Genomic DNA, 16,816 nt, shown 5'->3' on the forward strand with positions numbered 1-16,816 from the left:
GACCAGAGAAGCAAAGCAGCCAAGCCACTCGAGAGCTCTCACCTCTACCGAGGCTGGAGCGATCCTGACCTCAACAAGGCTGTAGACTAATTGCCCAGAATATGAGACCCTGCTCCTATCTTATATACTTCTCCAGGTCTGGGTTCAAAGTTGTGAGCTCTGTTTCTCTTGTAGACTGATTCACTCTCAAGTAGCCCAGGGTGGTCTTGAACTGCCTCTGTCTCCTGAGTCCTGGGATTAAAGGTTCGTATCATCACTGCCTGGCCTCTATGACTGTTGCTAGCTTTGCATTCTGATCCCCAGGCTAGGTTTATTAGATTATAAAAGTATCACTACAACTGTGCTTATCAGAGCCCCTTCTGAGGTAATGAAGTCTATCCCTAAGGAAAAAAATATATATATATACTTGATTCTAATCCTGCATGGTGGTGTATGCCTTACCCCATCACCAGGAAGGCAGAGGCAGGCCGAAGGTCTCCTGTGACTTTGAGGCCAGCCTGGTCTATAACCCTGTCTCAAAAAAGGGTGGGCTAAAATGATGGCTCAGCAGTTAAGAGCAGAGCACTGGCTGCTCTTCTAGATCCAGGTTTAAATTCCCAGCACCCGTATGATTGGTGGCTCACAACTGTCTGTAGCTCCTGTTCCAAAAGATCCAGCACCCTCCTCTGACCTTCAAGGGTACCAGGCACACATGTAGTACACAGACATACATGCAACCAAACACTCATACACACTAAAACAAACAACCCCCCCCCCCCACACACACCAATAACAGCAACACTTGACAGATACTGTTTGCTTTCATTGCTGTCTTTGCAGATGAGAGAGTTGAGGCTCTAAGACTAGAATAGCTTAGCTCGTGCCTTCCCATGGGGAAATGAGCCTATGGGTATGCATAGTGAGTTAGATGGGACAGTGCCTAGCCTGAGACCTGATATTCAGTGTTTGTTCCATACCTGGGAGCTGTGGCCGTGGCCGCTAATCAAAGAACTGCCTTGTTCTCAGGCCTCTCAGCACAGGAAATTCCAAGGTAGTTTTCGATGCTGGCCTCTCTTGTTAGGTCTCTGGAGGATCCTGGTACCTAAAATGACTTGAAGAAGGATTCAGTCCAGCCTGCCTATCCGGGTTTCTGATTATTGAGGGGGTGCTCTATTTGGAGTGGCCTGTGTTGCTTTGGGCTCAAGTGGGCATTTTCTTTGGCCCATAGCCTTTACCCTGTCTCTGAAATGGTTCTGGCTGAATAACAACCTTGGGGGAGTGAGTGGGGGGTGTAATTTGGTTTGGGGCGGAGACAGGATTAAGAACACAGTTTTCCTTGTGACTCAGCACGGAGGGAGAGGAGGGCAGGAGGAGTCTGGAGACCCTGTTTCTCACTTTGGTCATTCTCGTCCATGATGGTGTGGCTCCCAGTGCTCCTTGGTGTCATCTTGTCTGTTTTCCCTGGGCCTATCGAGGCCGAACGTGACATGCCCAAGCTGGCTGACTGGAAGCTGTGTGCGGATGAGGAATGCAGCCGTAAGACTCAGGGATGAAGGGCAAGGGGCTGAGGGCTTGGGATGCTGGTCTGTGTTGAAATTGCTGCCATTCCCTTCTCCTTCTCCAGATCCTATCTCCATGGCTGTGGCCCTTCAGGACTACATGGCCCCTGACTGTCGCTTCTTGAACATATATAGGGGCCAAGTGGTGTATGTCTTCTCCAAGCTGAAGGGCCGTGGGCGGCTCTTCTGGGGAGGCAGTGTGAGTCTTCAGAGTGTTAGAGGGATGGTTATGGGGTATGAGGTATACTGTTTTCCATCTGAAGAGAAAGTTTGGGTGGGAGTGGGGAAAACAAAAATTTTGGGGATAAGGAAATTTTATCACCTAATGCATTTTTTACTTTAGCAATTACAGGGCAGCTTGGTTCCAAGCTCTTTTCCAGGCCTCAGACACAACAGTGAACAAACAGTCCCTTTCAATTCTATGGGTAGAGGCAGGTGACCAGAGTGCCATCAGAAGTGGCAACAAATATCCATTGTGAGGATTAGTTAGGGTGGCTGCATTCTGTCCGAGAGCAAATGATGTTTAAGTTGAGATTCAAGTTAGAGAGAGAAGATTGTCCCTGGAGTTCAGCAGGTGCGAGCACCATGTTTTTCCCAGATGGACTTATAAGTTCTTCTCCAGGTTCAGGGAGATTACTATGGAGACCTGGCTGCTCGCCTGGGCTATTTCCCCAGTAGCATTGTTCGGGAGGACCTGATTCTGAAACCAGCCAAAATTGATATGAAGACGGATGTGAGTGCCTTGTGGTGGAGATGGGAGTGTGTGTGTGGGGGGCGAGGGCTCCTTCATTTTCTCACCTGTAAATGAGAAGTAATTATTTTTGTTGTTAGTAATATATATATATATATATATATATATATATATATATATATATATTTTTTTTTTTTTTTTTTTTTTTTTTTTTTTCTTGAGACAGAGTATGTACCCAGGCTGGCCTCAAAATCACTAGCCTTCAGCTTCAGCCTCTTGAGGGCTCCTTCGTTTTCAGGCATGTGCAACCAGGCCCTGCTCAATGCAGAGTGATTTCTAATTGGGAAATGTAAAGGTTACAGGGCTTGAGAAGATAATTTGCTTATTTTTATGAGGTCAAATCTGATCTGTTCCCCCCCCCCCTTTTTTTTTTCCAGAGATGGGATTTCTACTGCCAGTGAGCTCAGCCTACTGCTGTTGTCCCTGGAGTTTACCTTCCCGGCTTTGGCTTTATGCAAATACAACAGCCAACTGCAAACTGTTTGTCTCTTTGGTTTTTGAGATTGGGTGGACATATGCAAAGGAAAATAGTTCTCGGGTTCTGGAATGTAACCAATCAGCAGTGCCCTGAATACGGTAACGTCAGTGGTTGCTAGGCAGAGTTTCAGTGTTGTAAGCCCTTTGCTCCCAGCTGGGGTAACCTCTGGGGCCCCCCGAGCAAGGGAATGAACTCAACAGTACAATGCATGCTCTCCTCCCTTGAGGAGGAGTCGAACTACTGGCAACGATCCTTCCTGACGAGGGCCCAGATCGCACGACAGACCTTTTTCCTTTTTTGAGACAAGGGTCTCACTGTGTGGCTCTGGCTGGCCTGGAACTCACTCTGTAGACCAGGCTGGCCTCGAACTCAGAGATCTGCACCTGCCTCTGCCTCCCGAGTGCTAAGGTTGAAGGAGGCGTGCGCCACCACCATGCCCGGCCGGCAGAGGAGGTGTCCTTGCAGAGATGGGAGGACACACGTGCGCGCGTGTCCTCTCACTTTCCCTCCATCCTGCCCGTGGAGTTAGAAACCGCACCCAGCGGCTTGCGATCCGCGGCGGGACCCACTCGGTCCACCCTGCCCTGGCTTGCCACTTTGGGCATTCGTGTCCCCACCCCCGGGCTCACGTCTAGCCAATCCCGAGTCTCGTCTCTGCGCCCCGAACCCTGACCAAATCCGTTCCTCCGCGGGGCGCGCAGCATCTCCGCCTCCGCCCGCCCCGCCCCCCGCACGCTGGCTCCGCCAATCGCTCCTCCGGGCCACGCCCCTTCGGGCTCGGCCCCTTTCGTGCCGCCAATCGGCGCGGTGCGCCACGCCCACTGCCCGCCGAGTCCGCCAATCCCGGCGCTGGGCGAGCGTGGCCTGGTCTCCGCAGCTCGGGAGGCCCGCGCGGGAGTGGAGTGGGGGGGGGGTGAAGGCGGAAGTGGCGGCGCCGGGTCCGGGAGTGGAAAGGAGCTGAGGCTGCAGCCCGAGTGGAGCGGCTGCCAGCCGAGGAGCAGGCGCGGCCGCGGCGCCATATTGCGGCCCTGAGCGGTCGCCGCCGAGCCATGGCCGAGACCTACGGTGAGGCCGGCTGGGGCGGGGGCGGGGGGGGTTCGGGGCGGGGGGCTGGGCCCGTAGAGGATGCGGATGTGGAAGTGGGGCGGGGCCTTCCGTCCAGTGGGCGGGGTCTGCGGCGATGCGGGGCAGGGCTAAGCGGCTCTGGGGCTGAGCCTCAATCCATCTGGGTGGAGCCTGGGGCGGGGGGCACGGCTGTGTGAGTCCAAAATTAGAAGATCGAGGGCGGGATTTGGGGGAGCCAGTCATGGTGGATTAGGGTAGGGGGGCTAGGCCTCAAGGAGGGAAGCAAGCCCTCCTGGGCGGAGCGTGAGCGAACAGGGCGGGGCTGGCGGTGAATGGCAGGGGTCCGGCTTCAGGGCGCAGACGCCGCCGTGAGCCGTGCACATCCCATCCTGTGGGGCCGATCGGGTTCTCCAGGTCTGGAGTTGGATTTGAAACTCAGCGTCCAAGGATGCCACCTAAGTTTGAGGATCGTGGCCAACTGTTCTGGGCAGAGGATGGGGAGAAGAGGAAAGCCATTACGGGTGTTCATGTGGGTGGAGGGAGGTCAGAGGGCAGTAGAAACCTGGGGCAAGAGGAGCTACATTCAGTCAACACACATAGAAAACTCAAAGACCCCGAGGAGGGAACCAGGCACAGGCCAAATGTCAGAGGCCCCGACGGAGTGAATGAGAGGGTTGGAGGGGGTGACGTGAAGAGGAATGGAGGCCAGATTTAGTCATCGATGAGATGGGTTTTGGAATGCATCGGCTAAGGTCTTGCATTGTGGAGACCTTTGTTTACTCTGGGTCTGAATCTTAGCTCTGCCTAGTTGTGTGGCCTTGGGCAAGTTGGTTAGCCTTCCTGGCCTCATTCTCCTACTCTGGAAAGTAGGGGTGCCTAATATGCTTCCCTCTTTAGATCTTTATTTGGGATTAAATGAGCTGTCGACAAACATAACGATCTTTAGGACTGTGTTGGACATATATGTATAATAAGGACTATTTAAGAATAATCTTGCCAGGCGGTGGTTAATCCCAGCACTCAGGAGGCAGAGGCAGGCAGATCTCTGTGAGTTCCAGGCCAGCCTGGTCTCCAGAGCGAGTGCCAGGATAGGCTCCAAAGCTACACAGAGAAACCCTGTCTCGAAAAACAAAAACAAACAAAAAAAGAATAATCTTGTGTGCTGTAATCACATTTGGGAAACTGAGGCAGGAGGACTGCTTCAAGTTACAAGTCTTCCCAGACTGCAGAGTAATATTCTTAAGAAAGAAAGAAAAGTGGAGTATGCTGGCACATTCTGTAATCCCAGTAGTGGGGAAGCTGAGGCAGGAGAATTGGAATTCAAGGCCAGATAATGCTACACAATGAGTCCCCGACTAGAAGAAAAAGAAAAGAAATACAGGCTATGGCGGCATATACCTGTAATCCCAGCATTCCTTTAGAGGCTGAGACAGGAGGATTGCTTGGAGTTTGAGGACAGCCAGGCCAGTCTGGAACATATAGTGAAACTTTTTTTTTTTTTTTTTTTGAGACAGGGTTTCTCTGTGACTTTGGAGGCTGACCTGGAACTAGTTCTTGTAGACCAGGCTGGTCTTGAACTCACAGAGATCCGCCTGCCTCTGCCTCCCAAGTGCTGGGATTAAAGGCACGTGCCACCACCGCCCAGTGTAGATTTTTTTTTTTTAAAGCAATGTTTTACTGTTCGTTATGTATGGCTGTTTCTGCTTCTGTGTGTATCTTTCCTTCTGACTTCCCATTTTTCTTCTTATTCCCTGTGTCTTTCTCTCCCTGTGGGTATCCTTGATGTCACCACCATCTGCTCAGACTTCCTCTTCAAATTCCTGGTGATTGGCAGTGCTGGAACTGGCAAGTCATGTCTCCTCCATCAGTTCATTGAGAATAAGTGTGAGTTTCTGCCAGGACCCTGGAAGCGTGGATGGGGCCGTGGTGTGGGTCTGTGGGAAGTAGGTGGGGCAGGTAGCTGGTGTCATTGGTGTAAAGCTAGGCTTTGCCTCTGATCTTGGTGGATGCCCTTTGCTGCGTTCTCTGTCAACCCAGCAGTGAGATTGGGCTTGCAGAAACGGAGGAGGAGGCCTGCAGGATGGGGGGAATCCCAGGAACCCCTGCACTGTCTCCTCTTTCCCGCCTACTCAGTTAAACAGGACTCCAACCACACCATCGGCGTGGAGTTTGGATCCAGGGTCGTCACCGTTGGGGGGAAGACTGTGAAGCTACAGATCTGGGACACTGCTGGCCAGGAGCGGTTTCGGTAGGTGGCCTGGGTTCCCAAGGAAGGGAGAGGGGAGGGCAAGGTGTGAGGAGCCCCTGGGGGGCGAAAGAAGAGCGAGGGGGTGCTGAAAGGGCAGGGCAGGCAGGTGGAGAGAGAGAGAGAGACAGGACCCCTTTTCACAGGGTGCATAACCCTGATGAGAGAGGAAACCCTGGAAAGGACAGGCTAAATGTGGGGGCTCAGGTCTGCAGTCCCCACACACAAGAGGCTGGGGCAGGAGGACTGTGAGCTGGAGGCCAGTCTGGGTTAAAGTGAAGGAGAAAGAAAGAAAGAGAAAGGGAGAAAGGAACAAGAGTTGGAATCCTAGTTTAGAGGGAGAGCACTAGCCTAAGTAGTAGAAGGTCCTGGGTTTGATTCCCAATTAGGAAAAGATGGAGAGGTAGCAAAGGGAATCTTGGGATGTGGTAGTGCTCAGAGCTAGCCTCAGGCCTAGAATCCCCCAGTGAGGGGCTGGGGGCGTGGCTCAGTGGTAGAGCCCCTGCCTAGAATCCCCCAGTGAGGGGCTGGGGGTGTGGCTCAGTGGTAGAGCCCCTGCCTAGAATCCCCCAGGGAGGGGCTGGGGGCGTGGCTCAGTGGTAGAGCCCCTGCCTAGAATCCCCCAGTGAGGGGCTGAGGTGTGTCTCAGTAGTAGAGCCCCAGTCTAGAATCCCCCAGTGAGGGCCTAGGGGCCTGACTGAGTGGTAAAGCGCCTGCCTAGAGTTCACTAGAACTCTTGCTCAGCTTGCACAAGACCTTTGGTGCTGTCCTCAGGACCAAAGAGAAGGAAAAAATAAATAAAAGGCTTAAGGGTGTAGATAAGGAGTAGAGTTTTTTTTTTTTTTAATTAGCTAATTAAGTAAATGTCTTTGTGTGTATGCCTAAGCATACTATGTGTACTATATATGTGCAGGAGCCCCCAGAGATGAGAAGACTGAATCAGATACCCTAGGGCTAGAACTATAGGTAGTTGTCAACTGCCATTTGGGTGCTGGGTATATAACCCATGTCCTCTGCAAGAGCAGTAAGCCTTACTAACCAACTGCTGAGCCATCTCTCCAGCCCCAAGGAGTAGTGTAGTGTTTGAAGAGGGATTTTTCTTTAAAGATTTCATTTATTTATTATGTATACAATGTTCTACATTTGCCTGCGTGTCAGAAGAGGGAAGAGGGCACCAGATTTCATTACAGATGGTTGTGAGCCACCATGTGGTTGCTGGAATTGAAATCATGACCTCTGGAAGAGCAGCCAGTGCACTTAACCTCTGAGCCACCTCTCCAGCCCAAAAGCAATGCTACCATACTGCTTCTTTTTTTTTGGGGGGGGGTGGGTGGGTTCAAGACAGGGTTTCTCTGTAGCTTTGGAGGCTATACTGGAACTAGCTCTAATAGACCAGGCTGGTCTCGAACTCATAGAGATCTGCTTGCCCCTGCCTCCCAAGTGCTGGGATTAAAGGCATGCGCCACCACCGCCTGTGATTTTTTTATTTTTCTCTCGAGAAAGGGTTTCTCTGTGTAACAGCCCTGGTTGTTCCGGAACTCACTTTGTAGCCCAGGTTGGCCTCAAACTCACAGAGATCCACCTGCCTCTGTCTCCCGAGTGCTGGGATTAAAGGTGTGCGCCACCACGGCCTGGTTTGAAGAGGAATCTTAAAACAGACAGACACTGAAACCTTACAGCCTTAGAGGGAAGAAGAGACATAGACAGGGGAGACGAAGATGAAGGAGTAATGAAGGCAAGAATGGGCACTGAGGGGATAGGTCAGAAGCAGAGAGGTTCCGGAAGGGTTGGACAGCTGTACTTGAGACAGAGAGGTGAGTGGATTGCAGAGGGGGGATGTATGGGCTGGGCACCTAGTAAGTCTGCAGATACAGAGAGAGAGAGGGACAGAGAGGGAGGGAGGGAGAGAGAGAGAGAGAGAGAGAGAGAGAGAGAGAGAGAGAGAGAGAGAGAGAGCGCCAACTGCTAAGTTAACTCATGTGCAGATTGACCATGTGAGGTACTGAGAACCCGGAGGCAGAGAGAGGGTGACAGAGACAGGAGTGTGACATGGCCTGGCTTTGCAGTTCGTGCATGCATTCCAGAGGGATCCAAATTGGTGACACAGGGAGTTGGCCACACAGGAAAGGGGGCCTGCATCAGACAGCGGAGAGGGCCATGTAGAAGTTGTGTGGCACTTGGCCAGGACGGGCAGACGGGAGACACTGAGAAAATGCTGACAGACTCACTGAAAGGAATGAATGAGGGAAGGCAAAAGTGAGCATGGGAGAGACAGGGTAAGAAAGACTGACAGACAAGAAAGAAAATTAAGGAAATTATGGAAAATTACGCTGGGTGTGGTGGTAGATGCCTGTAATTTCAGTTCCTTGAAAGGCTTAGACAGGAGGACTGCAAGTTGATGACATGGTCTTGTAAGATGGCTCCGTGGGTCAAAGTGCATGGTGTCCACCCGAGGACCTAGCTTGAGCTCAGGAGAGAACCAGTCCTTACAAGAGTCCTCTGACCTCCACGTACACACTGTGGTACAGTGCACACCCACACACCCACAGAAAAGAAATAACTAAGTAAGAAAGTTCCAGGCTTGCCTGGAATACAGTGAATTTGGAGTCGGCCTAGGTAAGTTAGCATGTCGTTGAATTAAACTGAACTAAAGGGTTGGGGTGTCACTCTGTGTGGAGCGCTACCTAGCATGTGCCAGGCCCCTGGGTGTGGTGGCTGAGGCAGGGGAGTTGCCTTAATATTGAAGCCAGGTGGGCTGCTTAGTCGGTTTCAGGCCAGCTTGGGCTAGAGAGTGAAACTGTCTCAAAAACGAACCCAAATCGTAACACTAATTGAGATAGGCTGTGAACAGAGAAACTGTATCTCAAGAGGACCAAGGTCACGTTTTAGGGCATGGGCCAACAGTAAAGGGGGGTCTCCGAACCATTAGCCTCTCTCCACAGAGGGGGGCAATCCCTGGGCAGATCCCAGCCTTGGGGGTGACTGGGTCCCCCTGGCCCCACAGGTCGGTGACGCGGAGTTATTACCGAGGGGCAGCTGGAGCCCTGCTGGTGTACGACATCACCAGGTGGGTGCAGGGTCTGGGTGGCACGGGAGAGGCTGGGCACGGATGGCCCCACTCCTGGGCTGCCTCCCTCTTCTGTCTGTTCTTCACAGCCGAGAGACATATAACTCGCTAGCGGCGTGGCTGACTGATGCCCGAACGCTGGCCAGCCCCAACATCGTGGTCATCCTCTGTGGTAACAAGAAGGACCTGGACCCTGAGCGTGAAGTTACTTTCCTAGAGGCCTCCCGCTTTGCCCAGGAGAATGGTGAGGGCTTTGCTGTGGACCAGGTGGAGGGATGGGCCAGCCCACTGTGGCCCACTGTGCCTCTTAGCTACGGGTGGATGGTGGTACCTTAAGCGCGGAGGCCTCAGCAGGCCTGCTTTCACTCGAAGCACCGAGTCACGTGACTGCCGTGGTCTTCAGGTTCAGGGAGAAAGAGGATGAGCAGTGTGCTGGCCACGGGAACTGCCCATCACACCCTTAGCTCCTCCTGGTACAGGGCAGCTGCTGGTCAGTCTCTTACACAATGGGGAGGCGACATAAAGCAGGGGTTGAAAGTGGCTACTGCAAACTCAGGAGGCGGTGGAGATAGAGACCTTTGTAAATGAAGGCTAGCTTCAGACTCACTCTGTTGCCCAGGCTGACCCGGCTCTCCTGACCTTCTGTGGGGTCTCTGCCTCCCCTGAGGACTGTAGAGGGTGTACAGGCATGGCCAATTCATGTCCTCCTGCCTTTCAGACCCCCAGGTTTAGAAGAAGTTTTGTGGCCAGGCAGCTGTGGGCTTGACGGGAGGCCCTGCCATGTGACCTCTGGGTGGCTGAGGCGGGCTTGGGGCTGTGCTCAGTGAGTCTGGGGTCAGTGCTCAACTCAGGCTCGTAGTGCAGAGGCGGGCCTGCACAAGAGCCCTTTGCTGACAGTGACATCAGAGAGAAGTCACTGCTAGGACAGGGGAGGCACGGGAGACTCAGGCTGGGTCCTCAGGGTTTTCTGGGGCAGAGCCAGGGGAGCTGAGTTGGGAAGGACGAGGTCGGTGAGCTAGCTACACGTGTAGGTAGGGGACAGCATTCCCCACAGGGGAACATGTGTCCAGTGTCTGAGGTAAGGGCAGGCACGGGTAGAGCTTCTAAGGAACCCGGAGCTGGAGTGGTGGGTGGGGACTGACAGAGCCCCTGCCCCTCCAGAGCTGATGTTCCTGGAGACCAGCGCTCTCACGGGTGAGAACGTGGAAGAAGCCTTCCTGAAGTGCGCGCGCACCATCCTCAATAAGATCGACTCAGGTGAGGCCCATCCGCTCTCTGAGAGCTTGGGGGCCGGGGGCTGAGTAAAGGCCGTCTCCAGGGCCTCTGAGGACCACTTCTGGCTTCTCCCCGACCACAGGTGAACTAGACCCCGAGAGGATGGGCTCAGGAATTCAGTATGGTGATGTATCCCTCCGCCAGCTGCGGCAGCCTCGCAGCGCCCAGGCCGTGGCCCCTCAGCCCTGTGGCTGCTGAGACCTGCAGAGCCAGGTGGGATGCTGAGGGCTCAGGAGGCAAGAGGGCTTTTTGTATTGGGTGGGACAGGGCACAGAACAGCCATCAAGACTTGGAAAACGGGACAAGAAAAAACGGTGACAAAGAAAGACATAAAAAGCTCACGAACCAAAGGAGCCACTTTCCCAGCCCCAGGGAACCCAGGGGCCCTGTGCACCCCAGACCTCTGCCAGCCTCAGCTTACACTTGGCCCTTCATTCATGGTTCTCACTGGTGGAATGAACCTATGTTGTGTGCTCAGTCCTGGTGAAGCCTCTGGGGAGACAGCAGTGGATAAAACAGACCCAAACCAAACAAACAAAAATCCTTGTTTGTAAGGTGCCTACATTGCCTTGGGAGAAGACACACCATAGATGAGATACGTACATAAATTATATAGGAAGTCTCTAAGGCTCTGGGGAGGGTCTCTCACCTGTACCCTGGATGCTGCAGTAGCCAGAGGGGACCTCTGAGTGGAACGGGGAGAGGATTAGACTCCCTGCGCCACAGGGTTCCTCTAGCTAGATGGAAGGGAGAGACTGGGGAGCAGGGCCTGCTGGCGACTGGGGACCTGTGTGAGGAGGGGTGGAGGGCTGGCGATGGAGTTCAAGTGGTAAGGGTGCTTGCCTGGTGGTGGTCATGGGAGTGAGTCGGAGGCCAGCCTGAGATCCCTCCCTTGCTGTGGATAGGGAGAGAGAGACATACAGCCTGGGGGAAGTAGAGGGAGCACTAGGAGGTGGCTGGGTTCTCTCTTGCTAATCTCTCTCCAGTCTCGTCCCCTTTTATGGCAGTCAGTGGCTCTGTTTAAAGCTCAGATCCGTCCATGTCCCTTCTTGAGAACCACGCGTGGCTCCTGCGGTCCACAGGACTCTGCTGAAGCTGCAGAGCCTGGTGCTTGACCCTCTGCAGGGCCTGGGCCATGTCACCCTGCCCCCAGCGGCTCTTCCACATTTCCTTTGACTGCCCCAGTCACAGAAAATTCTTTGTTTCTTTGGGTCTTTTTTTTTTTTTTTTCTCCCAGCCTGTGTTTTCTTCCCCTTTGCCCTGGTAACCTCCTCCTCCCAGAAGCCTTGTTGGTTTTTCCATGCATGGTCCAAACTCCTTGACAGACCTGCAGGACCCTGCAGGGCTTGGCCCCTTCCTTACCTCTGTGACTATGGGTGCCCTTGCTAATTCTCCCTCTGTACTTCAGGAAATCCAGCCCGTCCCCTTCCTTTCCTTCCCAGCTGCTAGCCAGTCTAGGATGGCTGTGGGGAAAAATCCTTAGGCTTGGATCTGTTTTACAGGGAGAGCCAGCATGATTTTCTCTTCTTTCTTTCTTTCTTTCTTTCTTTCTTTCTTTCTTTCTTTCTTTCTTTCAAGACTTATTTATTTATCATGTATACAACATTCTGCTTCTATGTATATCTGCACACCAGAAGAGGGCACCAGATCTCATAATGGATGGCTGTGAGCCACCGTGTGGTTGCTGGGAATTGAACTCAGGACCTCTGGAAGAGCAGTCGGTGCTCTTAACCTCTGAGCCATCTCTCCAGCCCCTCTTTCTTTTTTTAATTTATTTATTTATTATGTATACAGTGTTCTCTGCATGTCTATCTGCACACCAGAAGAGGGCACCAGATCTCATTACAGATGGTTGTGAGCCACCACATGGTTGCTGGGAATTGAACTCAGGACCTCTGGAAGAGCAGCCAGTGCTCTTAACCTCGGAGCCATCTCTCCAGCCCCATGGTTTTCTTTTCTTTTTTAATTTCATGTGCATTGGTGTTTTGCCTGCATGCACATTTGTGTGAGGGTGACTCCCTGGAACTGAGTTGCAGACAATTGTGAGCTGCCATGTGGGTGCTGGGAATTGAACTTGTGTCCTCTTGAAGAGCAGCCAGTGCTCTTAACCACTGAGCCATCTCTCCAGCCCAGCCCAGCATGGGATTTGAAAGAGAGGAAAGTCCAGGGTGAGCCCTTTAGACAGTATTCTTGGTCTGTTCACTTGCTGCTCTGGGCCTGTTTCCTAACCCCGTGTCTGTAGAGTGGGGCCAGTCGCTCATGGGCTTGGAGAAGAGTAACATGTGGAGTGTTTAGAGCAGAACCTAACATTTGCCAAAAGCTCTATCCTGCTTTCCTTGTTGCCCATCTTAAAGACTCTAGGAGGGTATGTGTATTGGGTGTGTAGCTCAGTAGCACGGTGCTTGCATCCCATGCAAGTGGCCTTCTTGGGTGTGGTCTCCAGCACCACACACACACACACACACAAAAAAAAAAAAAAAAAAAAAAAAAACAATAGCAGAAGGAAACAAAAGGAACATTTTGGCTGTGTGGAGATAAACAGGTATCCCAGAAATTAGCACAGAGTCTTTTCCACAGTTTGCCCTCAGTGGTCACATGTAACGAGTGCATTCATGTATAGTGTCCACTGACTATCATGTCATATGCTTGTCTAACATGTCATGCCTACAGAGAAACTCAAAAAAACTTACTTTACTTTTTTTACCCCCTCCCCTTGGTGTTGGGGTTTTTTGGGGGGAGGGGGCGCAGCATTCCTGTTGTGTAGCTCAGGCAAATAAGGAACTTGTATATACACTAGGATAGCCTCAAACTTGCATCAGTCCTCTTGCCTTAGCCTTTTAAGGGCTAAGATTCTAAGTTTGTACCACCATACCTGGTTACCAATAAATCTTTTATTATTTTCCAGACAGGGGCCTCTGTACATAGCCCTGACTGTCCTGGAACTCACTCTTAAGACCAGGCTGCCCTTGAACTCACGGAGATCCACCTGCTTCTACCTCTCCAGTGTTGGGACTGGAGTGTGACCATGTCTGGCCTGATATTTTCTTTTATTCTAAAAGTTTTATAAGAAAAGTATATTGCCCACACATACCCTTTCTTTCTTTCTTTCTCTCTTTCTTTTTTTTTTTTTTTACGCTTGAGACATATAGCTCAGGCTGGCCTCAGACTTAACTATGTATTAGTAGTCAAGGATGACCTAGAACTTTCAACCCTTTAGCTTTTACCTCCCAAGTGCTGGAATTACAGTACCTAACCACATTTATGGGGTACTGAGGATGGGTCCCAGGGCTACATGCAGGCTTGGCAAACAATACCAGATGAGCTGTATTTCTCCTCCTCCTCCTCCTCCTCCTCCTCCTCCTCCTCCTCCTCCTCCTCTTCCTTCTCCTCCTCTTCCACCCCCTCCTCTCCTTCAGTCTTCTTTGAATGTCTGTAGCACAGGCTTGTAACTTGAGGCCTCTAATTTACTTCCTGAGTGCTGGGATTATAGGTGTGAACCCCCACACCCTCTGATTTTACTTCATTTAGACAAAAAGTTAGTCTGGGCCCTCTTTGGAAATAGCACCCATTAGAATAAGGCAGGAAGAAGGTTTACAACATTACTATTACTGATGCCAGGATTTACGTCAGATAATTTCTAGACATGTCTAGGTAGTGTTGTAAGCAGCCAAAACCTTGACCACTTATCTGTCTCTCCAGTTTGAAAAGCATTGGAATGAGACTTAACCTGGACCATTAGGGATAAGGGAATACAAAAATTTACAAAGGTGGGGACATGTATTTAGTTTATGATTTGTGTTGGGGTTTTTCTTTTTTGTTGTTGTTTCTGTTTTTTTTTTTTTGGTTTTTTTTTTTTTTTTTTTTTTTTTTGTCTTTTGAGACAGGGTTTCTGTGTGTAGCCTTGGCTGCCCTAGAACTCACTCTGTTTGACCAGGCTGGCCTCGAACTCACAGAGATCCACCTGCCTCTGCCTCCTGAGTGCTGGAAGGCATGTAACCCCACTACCTGTCATGTTTTGTGTTTTGAGACAGGACCTCACTATGTGCCTCAGGCTGGCCTCAAACTCACCATCCTCCTGTCTGTACTTTCAATACTGCGATTCTGTGGGTGAACCACCGCCTGGCAAGGGTATTGCTTGTTAGATATTGAAATGCCCCTTTACAGATGCACACAGCTAGCTGAGGCAAACAGATAGGGAGATGTTCAGAGACGGAGACCCTATGTAACCTGCAGAGGGCCAACAGAGTCAGACAGTGCACAGACTGGGAGAAAAAAGGCTACAGGCAGGCACAGGTCATGAAGATACCTAGTAAGGAGACAAGAGAGTCTAGCTAGACAGACCCAGGACCCCTCCAGGTCATAATACCCTTCTCTTTCAGCTCATCTGTTCTCCTGGACCAGCCCTGCCCGAAGGCTGGGGCCCAGAACCAGGCCCCAAGAGGCTAGGCCCCAATCTGCCCCAGCCCCAGAAAAGCTGCCCCATCATCCATCCCCCTTCCCTGGCCTGGTGGGGCCTGGCGTTGGGGCAAGATTGAGCCACAGGGGAAGGGGGAACCCATACCTGCTGCTGTCTCCTCTGACTTGGCTAACTATTCCTCCTGAGCCCCTAACCGTACCTGAAGAACTCCCAGAGCTTGAGACCAGGGCCGTTTGGCCCCACCTTCCTGCCTGGCCCTGCTGTTGCAAGTCTGTGTTATTTATTACCGGGAGGCCTGCTCCATCCTGTCCCGGCCCTCCATAAAAGCATCGTTTACACCTGTGTTTTGGACTCTGTTATTCTGAGATGAGGAGACAGAAGAGGTCCTTGACAGAAGTCATATGAGTGGGTTTTTTCGTGAGGAACCATGTTCCTGGTGGGGCTTGGCTTGTGTCTATATTGGGGTATACACATACTCACTGAGGCCAGGGTTTGCCACTGTGTATGTCTTTAATTTGGTTTTTCCTACACCCACCCCACCCTGTTTCTTTTTTCTTTTTTGACACAGGGCCTTGTTATAGCCCAGACTAACCTGGAATTTGAAGTCTCTTTGCCTTAACTTCCCACATGCTGGGGTTACCAGTGTGTCCATCCGTGCCCAGCTTGTGTGCGTACTTCATGGCAGTGCACAATCGCTCGAAGCTGGTGTGTGCAGCAATGACATCCCTCTGTGTCTTTCCAGGATGGGACATGTGATGCACAGGCACATGAGTGGTCTTTGTCCTGGTGACTGTGTTGGTGAGGCTGCTGTTGTGTGCAGCAAGACCAAGGAATTGGAGACTATAAGGGGGGCTTGGTCCTGGTCCTGGTTCAGCTCCCATATATCTCTCCTGTCTGCAGGGACGGTGGGTGGCTCACTGTGTGTTCTGAGAACATATGACTCTTGAGATTTGTGTGTGCTCTGGTGTAGATTTGTTTCCGTGTGTGTGTGTGTGTGTGTGTGTGTGTGTGTGTGTGTGTGTGTGTGTGTGTAAACCTGTGTGCCACTGTGGTTTTTTTTGTGTGTGTGTGCAACCGGGACTCCTGCTCATACTCGCTGGTGTGTATCTCCTTGTGCCCTGAAGTCTTTATATGGGCTTTTGGGGACAGGTGTAGCCCCTCGGGACAGCTTCAGCCGCTCTCCCCAAATGTCAGCAACCCATTGATTGCCCACCTGGTAGGCCCAGGAGTTGGTGGAAGGGGTGGGGCGTTCAAGTAACCCTATCCACATCGCCCCCCAGGAACAGTGGCATCGATGGTATGTGCGTTGCCTGTGCGAAGCTCTGGATTCAGTTCCCTCTACTGCATAAACAAACAAAAAAAATCTGCCTGGACTACAGAGGAGCCCGTTTTTTTTTCGAATGTCTGCCCCAGGTGGCTTTAATGTGACTCCCACGTTGCCCTGAGGGAGCAGCCGCGGCGGAGAGGGGGTCATGCAAATAGTACACATTTGCTCGTTTGTTCCATCCGACTTGGCTTCTCTTGAGGACATCCGGTACTCGCCGTTATTTCATTTTATTTTTATTTTTTAAAGTGCTTATGTAAATTACTGACGTAGGAATTTACAGACACTTTCCAGCTAAGTGCGCAGCCGTTTCTCAGTGTCCCCCAGGGCTGCGTGGAGGCGCTGCCTATGTAAATGACACATTTGCATAGCAGACTCCGGCACTTTCTCGGTGAAGCGCCGTCTTTGCACCCCCCCCCCGTCCCCCGCCCCGATTCCAAGGCGCCGTCTTATTTTTTTTTTTAAATTTTATTTATTATGTATACAACATTCTGCTTTCATGTATATCTGCACACCAGAAGAGGGCACCGGATCTCATAACAGATGGTTGTGAGCCACCATGTGGTTGCTGGGAATTGAACTCAGGACCTCTGGAAAAGCAGTCGGTGCTCTTAACCTCTGAGCCATCTCTCCAGCCCCGGCGCCGTCTTATTAAA

At 51.7% G+C, this 16,816-nt stretch overlaps 2 protein-coding genes across 4 annotated transcripts; both read left to right on the forward strand.

Annotated features, from left to right (window-relative positions):
• The first annotated feature begins 706 nt into the window (after nucleotides 1-706).
• Nucleotides 707-2,562, forward strand: LOC103159367 (MIA SH3 domain containing). Its single transcript, XM_035449491.1, has 4 exons — nucleotides 707-1,515; nucleotides 1,604-1,737; nucleotides 2,161-2,299; nucleotides 2,528-2,562. The coding sequence occupies exons 1-4, from the start codon at nucleotides 1,392-1,394 to the stop codon at nucleotides 2,560-2,562; spliced, it is 432 nt and encodes a 143-aa protein (XP_035305382.1). The 5' UTR covers nucleotides 707-1,391.
• Nucleotides 2,563-3,668: 1,106 nt separating this feature from the next.
• Nucleotides 3,669-15,179, forward strand: Rab4b (RAB4B, member RAS oncogene family). Of its 3 annotated transcripts, none has more exons than XM_027430415.2 (8): nucleotides 3,669-3,832; nucleotides 5,636-5,716; nucleotides 5,966-6,080; nucleotides 9,082-9,144; nucleotides 9,234-9,388; nucleotides 10,306-10,401; nucleotides 10,502-10,632; nucleotides 14,799-15,179. In XM_027430415.2, the coding sequence occupies exons 1-7, from the start codon at nucleotides 3,817-3,819 to the stop codon at nucleotides 10,615-10,617; spliced, it is 642 nt and encodes a 213-aa protein (XP_027286216.1). In that variant the 5' UTR covers nucleotides 3,669-3,816; the 3' UTR covers nucleotides 10,618-10,632; nucleotides 14,799-15,179. The 3 variants fall into 3 exon arrangements, with proteins under 3 accessions (XP_027286216.1, XP_035305289.1, XP_027286214.1); XM_027430413.1 differs by lacking the exon at nucleotides 3,669-3,832 and adding an exon at nucleotides 4,150-4,246; XM_035449398.1 differs by lacking the exons at nucleotides 3,669-3,832; nucleotides 9,082-9,144 and adding an exon at nucleotides 4,136-4,246.
• The last annotated feature ends 1,637 nt before the right edge of the window (nucleotides 15,180-16,816 follow it).

The sequence above is a fragment of the Cricetulus griseus genome, chromosome 9, assembly GCF_003668045.3.
Source record: "Cricetulus griseus strain 17A/GY chromosome 9, alternate assembly CriGri-PICRH-1.0, whole genome shotgun sequence".
Lineage (NCBI taxonomy): Eukaryota > Metazoa > Chordata > Mammalia > Rodentia > Cricetidae > Cricetulus > Cricetulus griseus.

Coding starts and splice junctions, on each gene's coding strand:
- LOC103159367 (XM_035449491.1), top strand. CDS start 1,392: ATGATGGTGTGGCTCCCAGTGCTCCTTGGTGTCATCTTGTCTGTTTTC. Junction 1,516..1,603: donor TGCGGATGAGGAATGCAGCC/GTAAGACTCAGG, acceptor CTCCTTCTCCAG/ATCCTATCTCCATGGCTGTG. Junction 2,300..2,527: donor CTTGTGGTGGAGATGGGAGT/GTGTGTGTGGGG, acceptor CTTCGTTTTCAG/GCATGTGCAACCAGGCCCTG.
- Rab4b (XM_027430413.1), top strand. CDS start 4,165: ATGGCAGGGGTCCGGCTTCAGGGCGCAGACGCCGCCGTGAGCCGTGCA. Junction 6,081..9,081: donor GCTGGCCAGGAGCGGTTTCG/GTAGGTGGCCTG, acceptor CTGGCCCCACAG/GTCGGTGACGCGGAGTTATT. Junction 10,402..10,501: donor CCTCAATAAGATCGACTCAG/GTGAGGCCCATC, acceptor CCCCGACCACAG/GTGAACTAGACCCCGAGAGG.